At 38.3% G+C, this 17,865-nt stretch overlaps 1 protein-coding gene across 1 annotated transcript; it reads left to right on the top strand.

The window, feature by feature from the left end:
- Window positions 1–3,250: 3,250 nt before the first annotated feature.
- LOC147884312 (histone H3.2) lies at window positions 3,251–4,015 on the top strand. The gene has a single exon (XM_087398409.1). It carries the CDS (start codon window positions 3,336–3,338, stop codon window positions 3,744–3,746), a length of 411 nt encoding a protein of 136 aa, XP_087254535.1. The 5' UTR covers window positions 3,251–3,335; the 3' UTR covers window positions 3,747–4,015.
- Window positions 4,016–17,865: the final 13,850 nt, after the last annotated feature.

Below are 17,865 nucleotides of genomic sequence, written 5' to 3'. Positions count from 1 at the left end.
TGCGAATCTCGTCATTCGGTGAAAGCGGAAAGTTGGACGGCACTAACTATCCACTCTGGAAGTTTAAGATGAAGACCATCCTAACCGCATAGGAGCTTTGGGATACTACTACTGGGGTGGACCTGAAGCCGGTTGTGAGACCGAATCCAGCCAATGCAGCACAACAAATAGTACCAACTGCAGATGAGATTCTCAGTGGACAAGAAGAAATCCGCTGTGTTCTATTGTATGCAGTGTAAGTGATTTTGTCATAGCATTAATTCAACATGTCACCATAGCAGAGGAGGCATGGATGGTCTTGAAAAATCAATACGAGACCATGAATCAGACATGGTTTCAAAATCTAGAGACTCAACTCACGAACGAGAAACTGTCTAAGTCTAAAACGGCAGAGAAGTTCATCACTAGGGTGAAGAATCTGCACGATCAGATGACTATGATTGGCATCACCATTACCAGCGAGAATCTAGCATCAAGGTGCATACGGATTCTCCCACCAAAGTACGACAGTCTTGTTATGATGCTGAATACACAGAACAGAAATCCGCCCCTCAACTTTGAGGAATTCAGTGCGATGCTTCTAGAGGAGGAGATGCATCAAAAGACAAGGACTGGAGAAGATTCAGCTTTCTTGGCTGGATCAAAGAAAGGTAAGGGTAAGGACTCTAGTAACCCATCTTCTTCTGATGATAAAAAGAGAAAGAAGAAGATCAAGTGATTTTATTGCAACAAGGCAGGGCACAAGCAGAATGAGTGCCAGAAGAAGATTGCAGATAAGAAGAACAGAGTAAAGAAAGAGTCCAGCAACAGCACGCAGGCAGTACCAGTAGAGCTCTTTATTGCAATAGAGTGTATTTGCATGGAGGCAGTTCATGTACCAGCAAATGAGCCTTGGATTATTGACAGTGGTGCATCGTGCCACATGACGAGTCAGAAGGATTGGTATACCTCTCTACATCTGGTAGGGAATAACATCCTGGTAGCAGTCGGCAATGATGCAAAATGTCCAGCAAAAGGAAAAGGTATGATAGCTCTCAAGTGGAGTTGTAAAATAGTTGTCCGATGTTCTTTATGTGCTAGATATCAAGAGGAACTTGTTGTCCATTTCTGCGATCACGGATTGGGACCTCAAAGTTCACTTCGATAAGAATGGCGCATAGATTTTGGATCTTCAAGGGAAGATCATTGGTAAAGATACACGGCGCAACAACATCTACGAACTCTCAGCTTTTAGTGCTCGAGCCGATGTGAGTAGCACTAAGCTATGGCATGAGAGGCTTGGTCATCTAAACCTTAGTTCTTTAAAGGAGATGCATAAAAGTTGAATGATTGCAGATCTACCAGAAATTACATATCTGCGTGAATGTATGTGAAGCTTGCATGATGGGCAAGTAGCATCAGTAGCCCTTTCCTAAAGAGGCCAGCAGGGCAAAGGCTCCTCTGGAGCTTGTTCACACCGACCTCTGCGGAAAGATGGAGACGGAAGCTTTGGGTGGTTCCTACTACTTCATGACACTGATTGGTGACTACAGTAGAAGGATATGGATATACTTCTTGAAGACTAAAGATTAGGCTTTTAGTAAGTTCAAAGAATGGCATGTAATGGTCGAGAAAGAAATGGGGAGGAAGGTGGAGAAGTTGAGATTAGACAGAGGCAGCGAGTTCACATCAAGTGAATTCAAAAGTTACTATAAAAGTCATGGGATCAAGTGGTAGAAACCCCCGCCACATACACCACAGCAGAATGGAGTAGCAGAGTGTAAGATATGTGTCATCTGCGAAATGGGCAGGAGTATGATGAAAGGGAAAGATTTGCTAAAGACTTTCTGGGCTGAAGCATGTAACACGACAGTTTACATTTTGAACTATTAATGGGAGTAGATTTCCCTTTAAAATATTTTGGAATTGGTCTATTAGGCATTTGGAATTTTATTGCATGCATTTTAGGACCGAGAGGCATTCACAAGGGCTAAGCATCTCAATTGTCTCACTTAGATTGGGTAATGATGGAGCTCTTGGCCATATATTCCTTTTTTACAAAATTAAAAGGATTTGGATGGAGAGAGCAGAAGGGTTTATGCTTTAAATAATCAAATAAAGGAGTGCTCTAGGTGGATTTTCTTGGGAAAATGCCTTAAGTTGTATTTTAAAGGAGAATTCTTTTGCATATTACTAGTGAATTTTATATGGAAAGGAAGTTTTTACACCCTTGGCCAGATATTATCTGTTAGCTAGAATTGAAAATGGTTGGGCTAGATGTAGAAATCTTGACTTTGACTATTCATCTCTGACCAAGCTCATAATGTGGCCATTGTGATTTTATCTCATGAGAACTTGTATGGTAACAGGTACACTTTACACTTTATGCTCTAATATTTCCCCCTAAACCATAATTGGTGAGAGCTGCCAATCATGATTGGCATGATTGGCAACTCTCCCAACAATGAACAACTTATGTTCCCTTTGTTCATGATTTCCCCCTAAACCATGATTGGTGAGAGCTGCCAATCATGGATTCAGGAAAAATAGTGGACAAAAGGAATAGAAGTTGTTCATTGTTGGGGACACCTAATCTCGACGTATTACACATCTTGACCACGCTTTATAGAGCTTGGGAGATTGCTAGTAAATCTAAATGAAGATATAATGAGCTAGAAGATTGGCAAGAAGTTTTGTGTGAAACTACCACAATTCTGCTTTCCAAGCGCACACTTTTTTTTTTGGGCGTGAAAATGCAAAGCGTGCACGCACACACATTTTTTTTGTGTGGAATCTCTCTCTCTCTCTCACACACACACAGAGTATATCCTTTAATTAAAAGACACCACGCACACACTTTAAAAAAAAAGTGAAAATACACACACACACACATCGTAAATGAGCTAGAGCTTCAACTACCAAGACCCTCGTGGGTTCTTGATGGGGGAGGATGGATTATGTGTGTGAGAGAGAGAAAGAGAGAGAGCCAAAAAATAGAGAGAAAAACGAGATCCAACAAGGGACCAATGTGGGGTTCAATGAGAAGGCTAGTGCGGATACGCAGCATCGCAACCGTCCAAACCACCAGGAGCAAAGATCGTAGCCATTGATCTGGAATTGGATGGAAGGATCGGAGCCGTCCATAAAAAGAAGCGGGGAGGATCGGAGCCGTCAAATTCAAAATTTTGAAAGTTGGCGCCACGTCGTCATCGTCTTCATCTTCAATATAAAAGCATAAGCATTGTCCGCCTTAGTTGCAGTTTCAGGCTTCTGAAGTTTTCAAGCTTCTACCTCTGCCTGCTCTTTGATTTCAATCTCCCCCCATCTTGCCTCTCAATCTCCTATCTGCTTTCGTCATGGCTCGTACCAAGCAAACCGCTCGTAAATCCACTGGCGGTAAAGCCCCCCGCAAGCAGCTCGCCACCAAAGCCGCCCGTAAATCCGCCCCTGCTACCGGTGGCGTCAAGAAGCCTCACCGGTTCCGCCCCGGCACTGTCGCCCTTCGCGAAATCAGAAAATACCAGAAGAGTACCGAGCTTCTCATCCGTAAGCTTCCGTTCCAGCGTCTCGTCAGGGAGATCGCCCAGGACTTCAAGACCGATCTGCGGTTTCAGAGCTCTGCTGTGCTCGCTTTGCAAGAAGCGGCTGAGGCCTACCTCGTTGGGTTATTCGAGGATACCAATCTTTGTGCTATTCATGCTAAGAGGGTGACCATCATGCCCAAAGACATTCAGCTGGCTCGCAGGATCCGTGGAGAGAGGGCTTAGGTTTTGTTTTGAAGCCTTTAACGGTGCATATCTGCACCACCGCGGTGCTTGGTTTTATCTATGCACTTACTTCTGAACCTGTCATTTCATGAACCTTATCTCCGAGAATTATGCGTATTCGGGCTTTAATCTGTGTTATCTATCGAATAGCCTTGTACTGCGGACAGTTCCTTTGTCTGGGAGATTACAATTCGTACTTTTTGTTCTGTGAAGTCTATTTTAGTCAGTTATCTTAACCGGCAGCTTTGATAGATCTGTCCGCTCTGTTGGTTGCTTTCGAAAGGGCTGTTTCTAGGCTGCCATTCCTTCGTTTCAAGAGCTTATAGATTGGCCCGCACTTGTTTTCCCCGTGGCTTGTGATACTGCTCTACCCCTATCGGCTAATTATGTTGTGCCGCAGCAGATCGAACTTGAAATTCATCATCTCAAGTGGAGACCGATCTTTGCAAGGTAGGATGTAGAAAGCTCTGAGGCAATCGTTGAAAGGTAGGAATCGAATGAAGATGGTTGAATGTCAGCTTACAAAATCTCTACATCTATTAAATTGATTGTACGGTACAATTAGGGATGTTTCACATAACGATGTCAGACAAACACAGGTTTGTATCCTTGAAATAGGCTTCCTGATCATGGTATATGAAAATCAACACATGCTTTCTTTAGCATGGATTCATTTGCTCATAGCTATCCAAGTTTACATTTGTAATTCGATTGATCTCTTCCTTATTGTTGCCCTCTATGTTGACGATTTGATCATCACTTGTAATGATCTTCTAAGGATGGAATTTTTTAAGACTTTAGTTCAAATCCCACTTCTCAATGATAGATTTTGGTAAGTACAATTTGATTGAGAATGTGGTAAGTTTGGTTGCATCAATAACTTTACATCAATGAGATGCTTGAATGTTGCAACATGGTTGTATGCACACCTACATCAACACTAATTGACACCAACATTAAGCTCACTAGCGAACTTTTTCCCACCATTGAGGTTGAATGCCTCACCAGGTAGGTTGTCCCTATTGTAGCCTTGTTGGCTCTCTCATGTGCACCATGACTTGTACTCATTGTGACATCCATAGCTTGTTATCAAACTAGAACAAATTTTGACCAACCTTGAGTTGCTAAGTGTGTTCTTTGATATCTTAAGGGCACCTATGCATTCAATATTACTTATCATAAGGATGAACCAAACTTTGATTGGCTATGTTGACTTCCATTGGGTTTCCATGATGACCATTGTTCAAAGAGTAGACAAGAAATTAAAAGGTTTGTATAGACAAGAGATTTGTAATCTAAAAAATAGCAATAGCTATGCTTGTAATTTACATTACCATAAGTTTACAAGAAAAATTGTTTTAGATGAGTCTTTGTACAAAGGAGTTTATTGTAGCCTTTTCAATAAATGGGCAATCTTGCTTTGGATGAGTGAAGAACAAATAGGCAATCCTAACATTTGCTTGTTTGAATGTTCGATTCATTGTCACTTGTTGCTTGCGTGCCATCTTCATTGTCACCTTCACTCTATTGATGCTTGAATAGTGTTATCATGGGCATTCCTCATTGGCACTATCTCCTACTTCCTCCTCAGCAAACATCTTTAAGAACTTTGAAACTTGCAAAATGATTGGTTGCGGTATTTTTATTTTTTCTTCTACATTATACTCCATGTGCTTCTTTGTTTTCTTTGTCCTTGATCTCTAGGATATTATGAATGTCTTTGGAAAGCTTTGAAAGTGCTTCATGGTTTGGGACCCATTCCTTTTTCAAACAACTAATATATAATGTATTGTTATCATGGTTTTCCTTCCTACTTGGGGGCTCATACCATGTTGCTATAAATGTTGTAGCTCTCCCTTTGTCATCCATGCTCATGTCCACCACTTTTGTAACCTAGAACTCCACGTTCTCATGTTCATCATCCGATGGTCGAACTTGCAACAAAACAATAGATGTTTATGCCTTTGTGGCATAAACTCTCTCTTCTTCGGTCCACCATATGGATGTGGTAGTAGCAACAGTTCAAACTCATTTTTAGAGAGACCACAAGTTGGGCGTAAGTCGTTACCACCAACATTGGGCCAAAATAAAGCCATTCTCTCTTAACATCATTTTCTTGCATTTTTCCAACTTGGTTATTTATTAATTGGTAGGTCTTCCTAATTACAATAGTAGCAGTGTGTTCCTTTCATGAGGACTTTCAATCTTTTCAACATTTCCTCTTTGTATATAATGAAAGATTTTAAGCCTTCTATTTCACCTTTGGATTTCTCGTTGAACTCTTTTATAGGATCCCATGTTGGATGCATTTCTTTGATCAAAATTGAAGTTAAGAGATTGTAAGGTTTTTCAAGTTTCCATCTTGTATCATGAGAGTAGTATTGATACTGCATCATTGGTTTTTCATCCTTTAAGAAAAAGTGAAAGTAGTGTGGAGCATTGACCTATTAGGGTATCACCACCTTTTTGTATAAAAGGCTCTTTCAATCATAGTCTTTCATCCATGGATCATATTGAACCTTCCTTGCGGCCACCAACTTGTCTCCTACATTTTCTTATCAAGTCATCTATCATCTCTATGTCCTTGTGTTTTAGCTCTCTTGAGAGTGTGCTAAATACTTGATTGGTATCTTCATGTGTGTGCCCAACCAATAAAAACCCAACTTCAATCTCATTGAAGATTTGATGAGCGATTAGCATTGAGAAAAATGCAAAGAAGAGTACATTCTTATTCTCTTGTTTGTAATTGTCTGTTGATATTCTTTAATTTATTGGTAGGCGACCTTTTTTTGCATGTACATTGTGAATTGCTTTCATAACGGATGTCACAAAACCCAACTTCAATCTCATTGAAGATTTGATGAGCGATTAGCATTGAGAAAAATGCAAAGAAGAGTACATTCTTATTCTCTTGTCTATAATTGTTTGTTGATATTCTTTAATTTATTGGTAGGCGACCTTTTTTTGCATGTACATTGTGAATTGCTTTCATAACGGATGTCACAATTTGATTGCTATCATGTAGATGCAAGGAATCAATCCATATGTCTATAAAAAACTTATATCCATGCACTAACACCACATAGATGTGTCTTCAAAAAGTACTTTCCTTGTAGCTTAGGTGGAGTGTTAACGAATCTAGATAATGTTGTATTCAAATCCATACCATCTACATTAATGCACATGTACTCATTTAGATGAGAAATAGCTTGCTCCTTCCAAAATGTAGATTTTACTCTAGAATGTCAAACAAGTCCATGATGAAATTCTCTCTTTCTTGGAGATGTTGCTTTGTCATGCTTGCTTTAGATTATAATAATCACTGCACTTTGATATTTTTGCCTCTTTGGGATTGTAACATGTGCAAAGCTCTTCTGCTAGAGAGTATACAAATTGTGAAAAGATGTTAGAGCATGCTCTCTTTGCCTCTGTGTTTCTCCAATAGACTTAAATACTTAGTTTTTTGTCAAACCTATCGAAAGATGTCTTTGAGATAGATGGGGTTGAGGTAAAGCATTTTCATGAATGTAGTCTCTGAAAATTGCTGTTGCGGAGACCATTGAGGCTCTTGTTTTGGGCCTTCCTATGTTTCCATGAATCTTAAATTTTACTCCATCCTTTGCTTTATTAGCCAAATCCTAGTGTGTGCCATGTGATAATCTTGTAGTAATGCAATATGCATTATTGCAAATACTTTTTCCATTTATAAGAGGCTTTATATGTTGTCCAGAACTTTGCTTTTTCTTGTCATTTACCAAAAAGCAAGAGAGCCTTGTGAGTAGGTATTCATTTCTTTTTCTCCCTCTCCTTTGCCACACTTGTTCTCTACACCCATTGATGTCATGTAAGTTAATGGAATGCATACATCTACGCTTGCAACATGTAGATCACATTGCTTTTAGCATAAAATCATCATTCATTACTCTTATTCTCTTTGGTTTCTTTTCTACATCTACTTGGACACACTTTCTTTTCATGCATAGTGTATGCCCATTTTTGTTTCTTTTGTACATCCTTATTTGAATTTGTACACTTCTCCTCGTCAAATTGATTTGTCACTTTATTTTCATGGGATGTTGCATCCTTAAATTTATCACAGTCAAAGTCAAATACCAAATAGTCCGTTGTTGATCTCATTCTTATCTTTGAAGCAATCGTAGGACCCTTTGAATCAATAACCATGCCATCCATGTTTGATAAGCCAACACTTTCTAACTCTTTGCCCTTGTCAATGTGTGTGAATTCATCCAAGATAAGACATTACTTATGAAACCTTTTTCTTTACCAATGAACTCATCCACTCCCAATAAGATATCACTTCTATAGTTAAATGCATTGAAATTATCCAAGTTTGAGGGGACAACACTAATGATATCTTTATCCTTCTCGATGTATGTGAATTCATCGACTCCAAATAAGACATTGATTCTAAAATGTTTTGCCTTCTCGATACCACTAAACTCATCCACTTTTGAAAAGATGTCAATTCCATAGATGATTGCATTGAAATAATCTAATTTTGAAGGGACAACACTTTTGATGTCTTTGCCTTTCTCAAAATGCATGAATTCATCCACTCTAGATAAGGCATTGCTTCTAAATTCTTTATCTTTCTTGGTACCAATGAACTCATCCACTCTTGATAAGATGCCACTTCTATCCTTGAGTCCATTGAAATCATCCATGTCTGAAGCGAAAAAGCTTGACTCATTGGCATATTCTTTAAGTCCTTTGAAATTGTAGTATACCTTATCTTTATCATTGAAAACCACATGTCCTTTTTTAATCTTTAAAAATTGCATGCTCCATCTCAAATCTTTTCCTTCCTCATAATAGGAACCATCCAATGATGCTGTTATCATCCATACCATCATTAGTAACTTTCACAATCCTCCTCTGCGCAAATGACCACTGATCCACTTGTTCAAACCCCAATACTTGACCTTTGCTATGTTGTTATTTGCAAATGATAACATTTGCAAAAGATGTCCCCCATTGAAATCCAAAGAAATGCACTTTGTATTCCTGATGATATGTGTTGGATAAGTCTCATCTTTGTTGAAACCATTATAAGGCATAATATCTCCAAGTATTTCCATATGTCCACACTTATGCTTTAGCTCAACATGTGCACTAAGAATCTTTGATACAATAATTGCCACCTTATCTTCACCAAGTCTTTTAAAGTGACAAAGAGAGTTTGGATCACTATCATGGATTGTAGCAAATGCAACTACTTCTCTTTTGCTACTAAAATCACCTCCATATCTAGAACAAAATCTATAGCCATCTCCTTTGTGAGAGTCCTTTGCAAGCAAGCTGCAACAGCAACAACAATTACATAAATATTAGTCTCTTTTCAATAATCTACTTAGTAATTATAATTTTTTATTAGTACTTTAAGGCGAATAAAGGGTTTAGGTTTTCGCATTTATGATATAGGATTTAAGATTAAAAATCAATAGCATAGGCTTTCTATATATGCTAGGCATCGATCGTCAAAACAAGATGAAACTTGGTAGGACTCTAAGACATCATGGCATAAAGATTTTGACTCAGTGTTATTGCATCTCAACAAACTTACATGGGTACCTTTAATTTGGTGGATGATGATTAGATGAAAGACCTAGGATGGCTTTAACAGATGGTGGATGCACTTTGGTGGGCTCCAAGTGGCTAATTTTTACTTCGGGGAGGCTAGGGTAAGAAGTAGTAGGCACCTTTTAATGTGGACCCTTGATCTAGATCAAAATTAATGGCTAAGATGGAGGCGCATAATGGAGGTTTAGGATGGAGGATGATAATTGAGGGTGGATATCAATCTCCTTAGATGGGGGTCTAGGATGATTGAGGTGTAATATGTGTCCTTTCATACATAATTCTCTGTTTGTATTAACTAGTTGTTGGGGGGAGGGAGGAGTGGTATATGATGGCATAATATTTAGGGATAATGAGGGGTGGGGGAGGGCTTCAAGTAAATAAAATATTTAGGGATAAAGGGGGGAAGGAGAGCTTCAATTAAATAAGAAGGGATGGGTAATGGTATATGGTGGCAAGATATTTATTAGGGATAAAGGAGGAGGGGACATGGATTCAATTAAATAAATGGGGGAGGGGGGAGTGGCATAAATATTTAGGGATAAAGGGGGGAGGGAGGCTTCAATTAAATAAGGGGGGGGGGGGGAGAGTGGTATATGATTGTAGAATATTTAGGGATAAATGAGGGAGGGGAGTGGTATAAATATTTAGGGATAAAGGGGGGAGGGAGGGATTCAACTAAATAAAGGGGGGGGGGGGAGCGGTATACATGGCAAAATATTTAGGGATAAAGGAGGAAGGGGAGAGGAATTTAATTAAATAAAGGAGGGAGGGGGGAGTGATATAAATAGTTAGGGTTAAAGGGGGGAAGGGTACGCCTTCAAGTAAGTAAAATATTTAGGGATAAAAAGGGGGGGGAGGAGGGTTTGAATTAAATAAAAGGGAAGTCATAGATTTGACCAAAGCATTTGAGCATATTTGTTCCCTTACATTATCTTAATTGCTGTGAAAAAAAATTCAAAATAGATTTTGAAATGATTTATAGTATTGGAGAAGACTAGAGTATACCAAGGTAGACAAGCTTCTCAAGCATCCTCAAGGCCTAGCTATGCATTGATTTGTTGAACCTTAAAGATTTGGCTCCTTTTCAATTATAGTAGCAAGTATAATCAGAATAAGTAATTCGAAGTACTTATGATTAAATGTTAAGCCTCACTTTTGTTGGTGATGTGCACACACACACAACTATTTTGTCTTTAACTTAGATCAAATGAATGTATGCCACTGATTTTGACATTACAGAGATGAATTGCATGGGAAATCCACTCGAAGATTGACATTCCACATTAGAAACCACTCAAAGAAGATAAAATAATAATAGGAGTATTAAACGTGATCAATAGGTACCTTGTTCTAGATCAAGATCAATGTTTGAATTAAATAAAAGGGGGGAGTGGAGGAGTATTGAACGTGATCAATAGGTACCTTTCACTTATTCTAGATCAAGATCAATGTCTAATATGGAGGCACATAATGGGGGGCTAGGATGGAGGACCGTAATGGTTGGTGGAGATGAACCTTAATAGATGGAGGACTAAGATTGAGGTGCATAATGGAGGGCTAGGATTAAGGTTCCTACTACATTCATCTCCTCCCTTGGATCTTCCATAAAATCTATGGCCTAGATTGAAGCTCCTTCTACACCCATCTCCTCCCTTGGATCTTCCATCAAATCTATTGCTCAAATTGAAGTCGTGCCTTCTACACCCATCTCCTCCCTTAGATCTTCCATCAAATCTATGGCCCAAATTGAAGCCCCTTCCGTCTCCTCCCTTGGATCTTACATCAAATCTATGGCCTAGATTGAAGTGCCTTCTACACCCATCTCCTCTAGACCCTTAGATCTTCCATCAAATCTATGGCCCAAATTGAAGCCCCTTATGCCCATCTCCTCCCTTGGATCTTCCAATAAATCCATGGCCTAGATTGAAGCACCTTCTACACACATCTCCTCCCTTGGACCTTCCATCAAATCTATGGCCCAAATTGAATCCCCTTCTACACCCATATTCTCCCTTGAATATTCCATCTAATCTATGGTCTAGATTGAAGCAAATTTTCCTCTCATCTTATCCATTAGAGCTTTGTTTTGATGAAGGGTAGATATTTCATCCCTCTATTCTTTGATGATATCCCTTAGATCCACCCCTTAACCTAGTGGATTGTAGTGCTTTATCTCAAATTTGATTACATCCCTTGGATTAGAGATTAGATCAAGGGCTAGAGGTCTCAAAGTGAAGATCATGGACCTGGGGCACCAACCCAATATGTATTATATTACTACCCTAGGTCAATATACAATATGTATGGATTTCCTTAAAAAAATTTTAAATATGCAAGGGAAAAGTATGAAAATATCATGTCCCCCCTCCCACAAAATATAAAGTATATACCTTGGAAATTTAAGATTTGTACATATTTTTCATGATATGTGAGGCCCAAGGGGGGGGGGGGTAGAACAAAAAAATACACTAAAATATGAAAACCCATCTCCTCTCAAATTAATGTAACTTTTTCATGTGTTACCTAAATTTCAAGGGGTAAAGACATATTTGAAGCTCTTTTGGTGTAGAACACAACCATGCTAATTTGAATAATTTCTACTCATGGCATATTGTTGAATTCATTTCATACTCAATATTTCAATAGGCATTCTTACTAAAGGGAGTTGGTGCCCTAGGATCATGGGTTGAAACTATGGGTTGGACATCTCCCTCACCTTAAATAGGTCTACACATGCCCTTTTTTTAAAACAAAACTAATTGACACACTAGAACATTGCCAAGTGACCAACGTTGGTTTTTCATAATCATGTTGGGCATTGATAGTTGTTGAAACAAGATGAAACTTGATAGGACTCTAATACATGATGGCATAAATATTATGGCTAGGTGTTATTGCATTTGATGTAGTGTAGCATATTGTTTTAGGATAAATAACAATTTTTATGCCACACCGTGAGTCACATCATACCCAAGCACTATACCAAATCTTGTTACATAAATGGGTCCACACATACCTTTTTGTTTTAAAAAATGCTGTTGCACACGCTAGAACACATGTGGGTCACAAACGTTGGTTCTTCATAACCATGTTGGGAATCGATGGTAGAAACAATATGAAACTTGATAGGACTCTAATACATGACAAAATCAATATTTTGGCTAAGTTTTATTGCATTTGGAGTAGTGTAGTGTATTATTTTATAGTATATAACAATTTTTTTCCCGCACTACGAGATTAATCAAATGATGGGAGAAGGGGTGTAGTCCAAAGAATAAAAATTTTACTACACTATCGCTCACTTTTTTTGGCTAGCTCGCTTTTTGGTAATCCTCATTTGGAACCATTAGAGAAAATGACTGCCATGGTGTGTGAGCTAGGCATGATGAATCATACTAGCATCATACCTCACATGCCCAAGTTGGTGGACTCAAGTGACATGGCTTTCTTCATTCTTAACTCGTATAATGAGGAAGGGGTGCAGTTAGACACGTTCACTTGCCAACCATATCAAAGTGACTTTACAATTTATGGCCCTCTTTGTTTTTCTCAATAAGGGAAAAAGGATGCAGCCCTGATACTTGCCTTAGAATATGAAACTCTGGAATCGCTTAAGAAATAATGACTATGAGGTGCTAGATAGATACGTAAATCATAGAACATCATATATAGCCTATGGAAGGCCCATGATGGCTTAATGATGGTGATGCAATCCAATTACTTTTGAGTTTCACTATACAAATCAATTGAGTTTATAAAAAATGGCATATTATAGGTGACATATTGTGTACCATGACTTCAAACATAATGAAGAACTAGATATATAGACTAGATAAGATTGACCAATTGAATGTTTCCTTTTCCACTTTAGAGTGAATGATGGAGAAATTTGGGAATTGGCTAGCATGCTGACATGCTGACTTGGACTGGTAAAATATCTAGAATGGCTCTTTCCAATTGCATTAGAGACACATACTTGGTGGCCTTACTTGCACTTTACCAATCAGTTTGTTTGCTTGGGAGGCCAAAATGCAATTACATATATAAACTAGATAAGTTTGTTCAATCTAATAGTTCCCTTCCACTTTATGGAGAAACTTGAGAACTGACCAATCTGCATGAGGATTTAGAATAGTGTGTCTCAGTGAAGGGAGATGAAAACGTGGGTCTAGCTTTAATTGAGTGCACATAGTTTGATAGTCCTACTTTCACCTTACCAATCAATTTGGGTGCTAGGGAGGCTAAGAGGAAGACAAGGAAGGGTGGAGTTCATAGACAAAAGAAAAGCCTATTTTAATAAGGACATGCCAATGAAATTGTTTTGAAAATAACATTATAAGGTGAAGAAGAGGGTAGAGATATAGGAGCACTAGTTAGCATCTACAACTAATGGGACCACTAATAATAAGAAAAATTCAAAGCGTGCAAATAGGGAACAAGAAAATCTGATTGGTAATGATCAACAATCAAGATCTTTGTCACACCTGTCTTCCATCAACAAGACTATGTCCTCTTGAAATCTTCAAGGCACCTATTGATATTGCATCAATTGTTTTAAAGTCAACTTGGGGAATTATGATGACAATTCCAAGTCAATATGATGCTACAAAAAAAATTGGCCACCCTAATGAAAATATTTCACAAATCTAGAAGGGATCTTACCATGGAGCATGAGGCAAAGTTGATTGAATGGCATGTTCTAATAAAAATACCGAAACATGCCATGGTACAACTTCATGCCATGGTAGGTTTTGTTATTTTTAGATAGAACATGCCATTTGATGAAATTTGCCTCATGTGCCATGATTAATTTCCTTCATCTACACCTATTAAATCTATAATTCTTCATGGAAATCATGAAATGCATCTTATTCAACATAAATAAATATAGGAAAAAAATTTTCACAAGATAATGTAGCGAAAAATAAAAATATTTTGCATGAGATGAAGGTGTCTTCAAGGGAAATATTTACAACAAAAAAGAATATTTTTACAAGGTGCCTCCAAGGGCAAGAGACTCCAAGGCCAAGATATAAAAAACTATATGGCCTCAAGGAGGGGTAGCATTGGAGGCCCTTTGTAAAGGACAAGTCTTTATAGATAATGGAAATGTGCTTTGTGTGGATGACACAATTTTGCATCTTCGAAATTACTAACTACCATCCGCTCTTTGGCTTCTTGGATTCCTTCCATGGTATAATTCTATGTGCTCTCCCCTACAACATGGAGCATGAGGGATCAGATTGGGGCTTGGACTATAGTACTAGTACCCATAACCCCATGGCCCCTCGTTTGCCTTGAATTTCCTCCTATCATCCCTTGCTTGTGATTCCTTATCTCTCCCATCTTCGTTTAGCACCCTTTACTTTGTCCAATTTTTTAAAATTTTCAAAAACTTTTTTGTTCCAACTAGATCCACACACTTGTTTTTTAGGCTTCTCCCATCTATGGGCTTGCTTTGTGTCAAATATTATCTTACTCTTTTTGAATGGAGTTATGGAGGATGTGCAATTTATAGCCTTCTATAGCATCGACAAGAATTGTTGCCATTTTGAGGGCTTAATTGGCTTGTTGGACCATCATAACATTCACCTACCAATCCCTCACAAACAATAGGATGTGGGCATCAATGCTACCAAAAGAGCATCTCAAATACTTGGGGTATTTGATTGTCATGGTGTCTCGAGAAGGCACATGATAATGTGAAATATACAAGTGAAATTTAATCAAGGGAGGTACAACGGCTATGGAATAGGGATAACCTATAGGTTATTGTAAGCAAAGTAAGGGAAAGAGGAGAAGGAATTCTCTAAAGGACCATCCTAAAGAAAAGAGTTATTTTTGACATCCCCTATGTTTAGGAGTTCAACAAAACATCATTTTTCATGATGGTTATGGCGTGCTTCACGTACAAACATGAACCATGCTGATTTTGGTAAAAATTATGGTCCTCAAAGTGCAACATAGTTTTCTTACATTAACCTGAAAATATTGATACAAGAATAGACAAGTGTTGGAATGTGGACTTGTGGAAAACAATTTCATAGTGCTGAAATAGACAAATGAATGGAATATCAACAAATATAATAACAAAGAAATTTAAAACAAAACACTATTCATTTCAATGGAGTACACAACATCTGATGCAACTGAGTTAAAAATATGATTTAGATTCTATAAAATGATCACTTACAATAGAGAGACATGATCTTCAAATAAAAGGTTTTGCCAATGATCATGTGCAATATTTAAATGAGATTCAAATATACAAGAATCGCAAATGGGGATGGCTCCTATCTAGAGAAACTAAGCTCTCTTCACATTGCCTCTGACAGTATGTTAACACCAGCACCTCCATCAAACAACACACCTAGAATCATATGGTCCCTTATAGTTGCAATGATAGCTGATATTTTCATTATTAATTGGTACTCCCATTCCATCTAGTTGAAGGATGGCCACTGCTATGAAGATTTTCTGAGCGACAACATTTGGGATTTGTGATCATCTCCCCTTTGAACTCTAAATTCTCTTGCATAGATGTTGTTAGCAGTAGCTAGGAACGAGATTCAATAGTTTTTGAACTATCATTGTGAGTGGCAAGTCCTTCAAAGCTTCTCGCAAATTGTAACTAGACTTGGAGGATGACTCTTGCCCTAAACTAGGGTCCATTTTATAGGGAAAAATCAAACCCTGAACTTGGAAGATGACTCTCCCCCTAAACTAATCTCCATGTTATATGGAATAATAAACCCCTAAACTTGGAAGATGACTCTCGCCCTAAACTAGGGTTCATGTTTTAACCAAACTTGGATGAGGACTCTCCACCACCATGGTAAATGGCATAATCAACCTCTATTAATGGAGTTTACTTGTAAAATCATTTTAGTTGTTGTCATTTGATTTGAATTTTGTAAATTGAACATTGTACCAACTGGAGGATACCTCTCTAAGACCACTCAATCACTCTTGCATGCATTGCCTGCTATTCTTGCAAGTCAATGGGTGTTTGACCTTTTGGATGGAACATTTGTAAGGTAACACTGAACTCAAAAAATTTCATTGCCCTGTTCACATCCTTGATCGAGGCATCAACATAGTTTGCTAACTAATTTGGCTCATCATAATCAACAATTTAGACCATATTAACTTGCAAAGAAGTAGCCAACATAGCATCATTTTTTATGTGGTGTTACTTCCTCTTTACTTGACATTTTTGGAATAACTCACACTCAGATTTTCTCTGGTTAGACCTGCACAGTAATAAGAAACTCTTTGTTAATATTTGTTTAGATGTGCATTGAATGGCTGATATGGCTACCCCATGGATTTAGACTACACAGTAAGGTCTGGTACTATAGTGGTGATGCTTGGCATCAAAGCTATGGCAAGGGTCTAGATGGTTGTTGTTGTTCATCATTGCTGTAGCGCTTGTCATCCATTACATTAGCAGGCATGGTGTGTGTGGTACTCTTAAAATGACACACTAGTCCACATTCGTTTAGAGCATGCCCATTATTTTTAGCATTGGTTACATCTAGACATGGGGTCATAAACACATAGTTGCACCAGCAGGTGTCTCCAAAGAGTCAAGACTTGGCAATCAACTCCTCTAGATTCATCTTCTCTTCCTTCTCACTCATATATCTCTGGTCATGATGTATGGTATCTTCTTGACTAAAAGTACTATCATCTTATGCAAAGAATGCCAAATCATTTGATGATTGGATGTGTTCTTCTTATTCTTTTGTACGTGTTGAATCTTGTGGAATAACACTTGCTTAGGATTGAGCATAGATTGGACTACATTCTATAATTTTAGGGTGGTAATATTTGTAAAAGACATAGAATGCTTTAGTGCCTAGAAAGGCTATGAACAAAGTAATAGTTGATTACTCTTCATGTAGGCTGATCAGCTTGCAATAGCTATCTCAAAAGAGAGAGGAACTTGCCATGTATTAAACCATGGCTAAGTTCTTGTGGTCCTTATGACAGAACTTTCTAAGCGAGTGGAATGTGTTCTTTGAACCTCCTGGAACTGAGCTACAAAAGTGTCATGCAATGCATTGGAATTCATGGAATGGGCATCACCATACCGAGCTCCCCAAATCAAGGGTTTCTTCTATAAGATTGATAGGTATGCCACCATTTTGTGTGCTTCATCAATCTATTGCACCATCGGAACATGCACCTACCAAGCCCTCTTAAACAATAAGAAGTGGGCATCAGCACTCTCAAAAGAGCATCCCAAGAACTTTGAGCTCAAAAGATTTTTTGGATTCTGTAATCTAGTCATTTACAATAGAGCAACATGCTCAGGTTCCCACCAAGGGTGATCTACAATGTGTGATAATGCCATGCATTCAAACCTACTGACACTAATTCCTTAAGTGGCAGCAATAGTAACTATCTACCTATTCCTAGCTACAATGGTACTATAATCTAAGACATGTCAATAGCATTACACTAGCTAGAAGACGGACATGGCCAACTATCAGAGTGAGAGACCTCGAATCTG

This window comes from Dipteris shenzhenensis, chromosome 27 (assembly GCF_047967505.1).
Source record: "Dipteris shenzhenensis isolate YYH24624 ecotype China chromosome 27, Dip_SZ_1.0, whole genome shotgun sequence".
Taxonomy (NCBI): domain Eukaryota; kingdom Viridiplantae; phylum Streptophyta; class Polypodiopsida; order Gleicheniales; family Dipteridaceae; genus Dipteris; species Dipteris shenzhenensis.
This window is presented reverse-complemented; position numbering and strand designations above follow the sequence as displayed.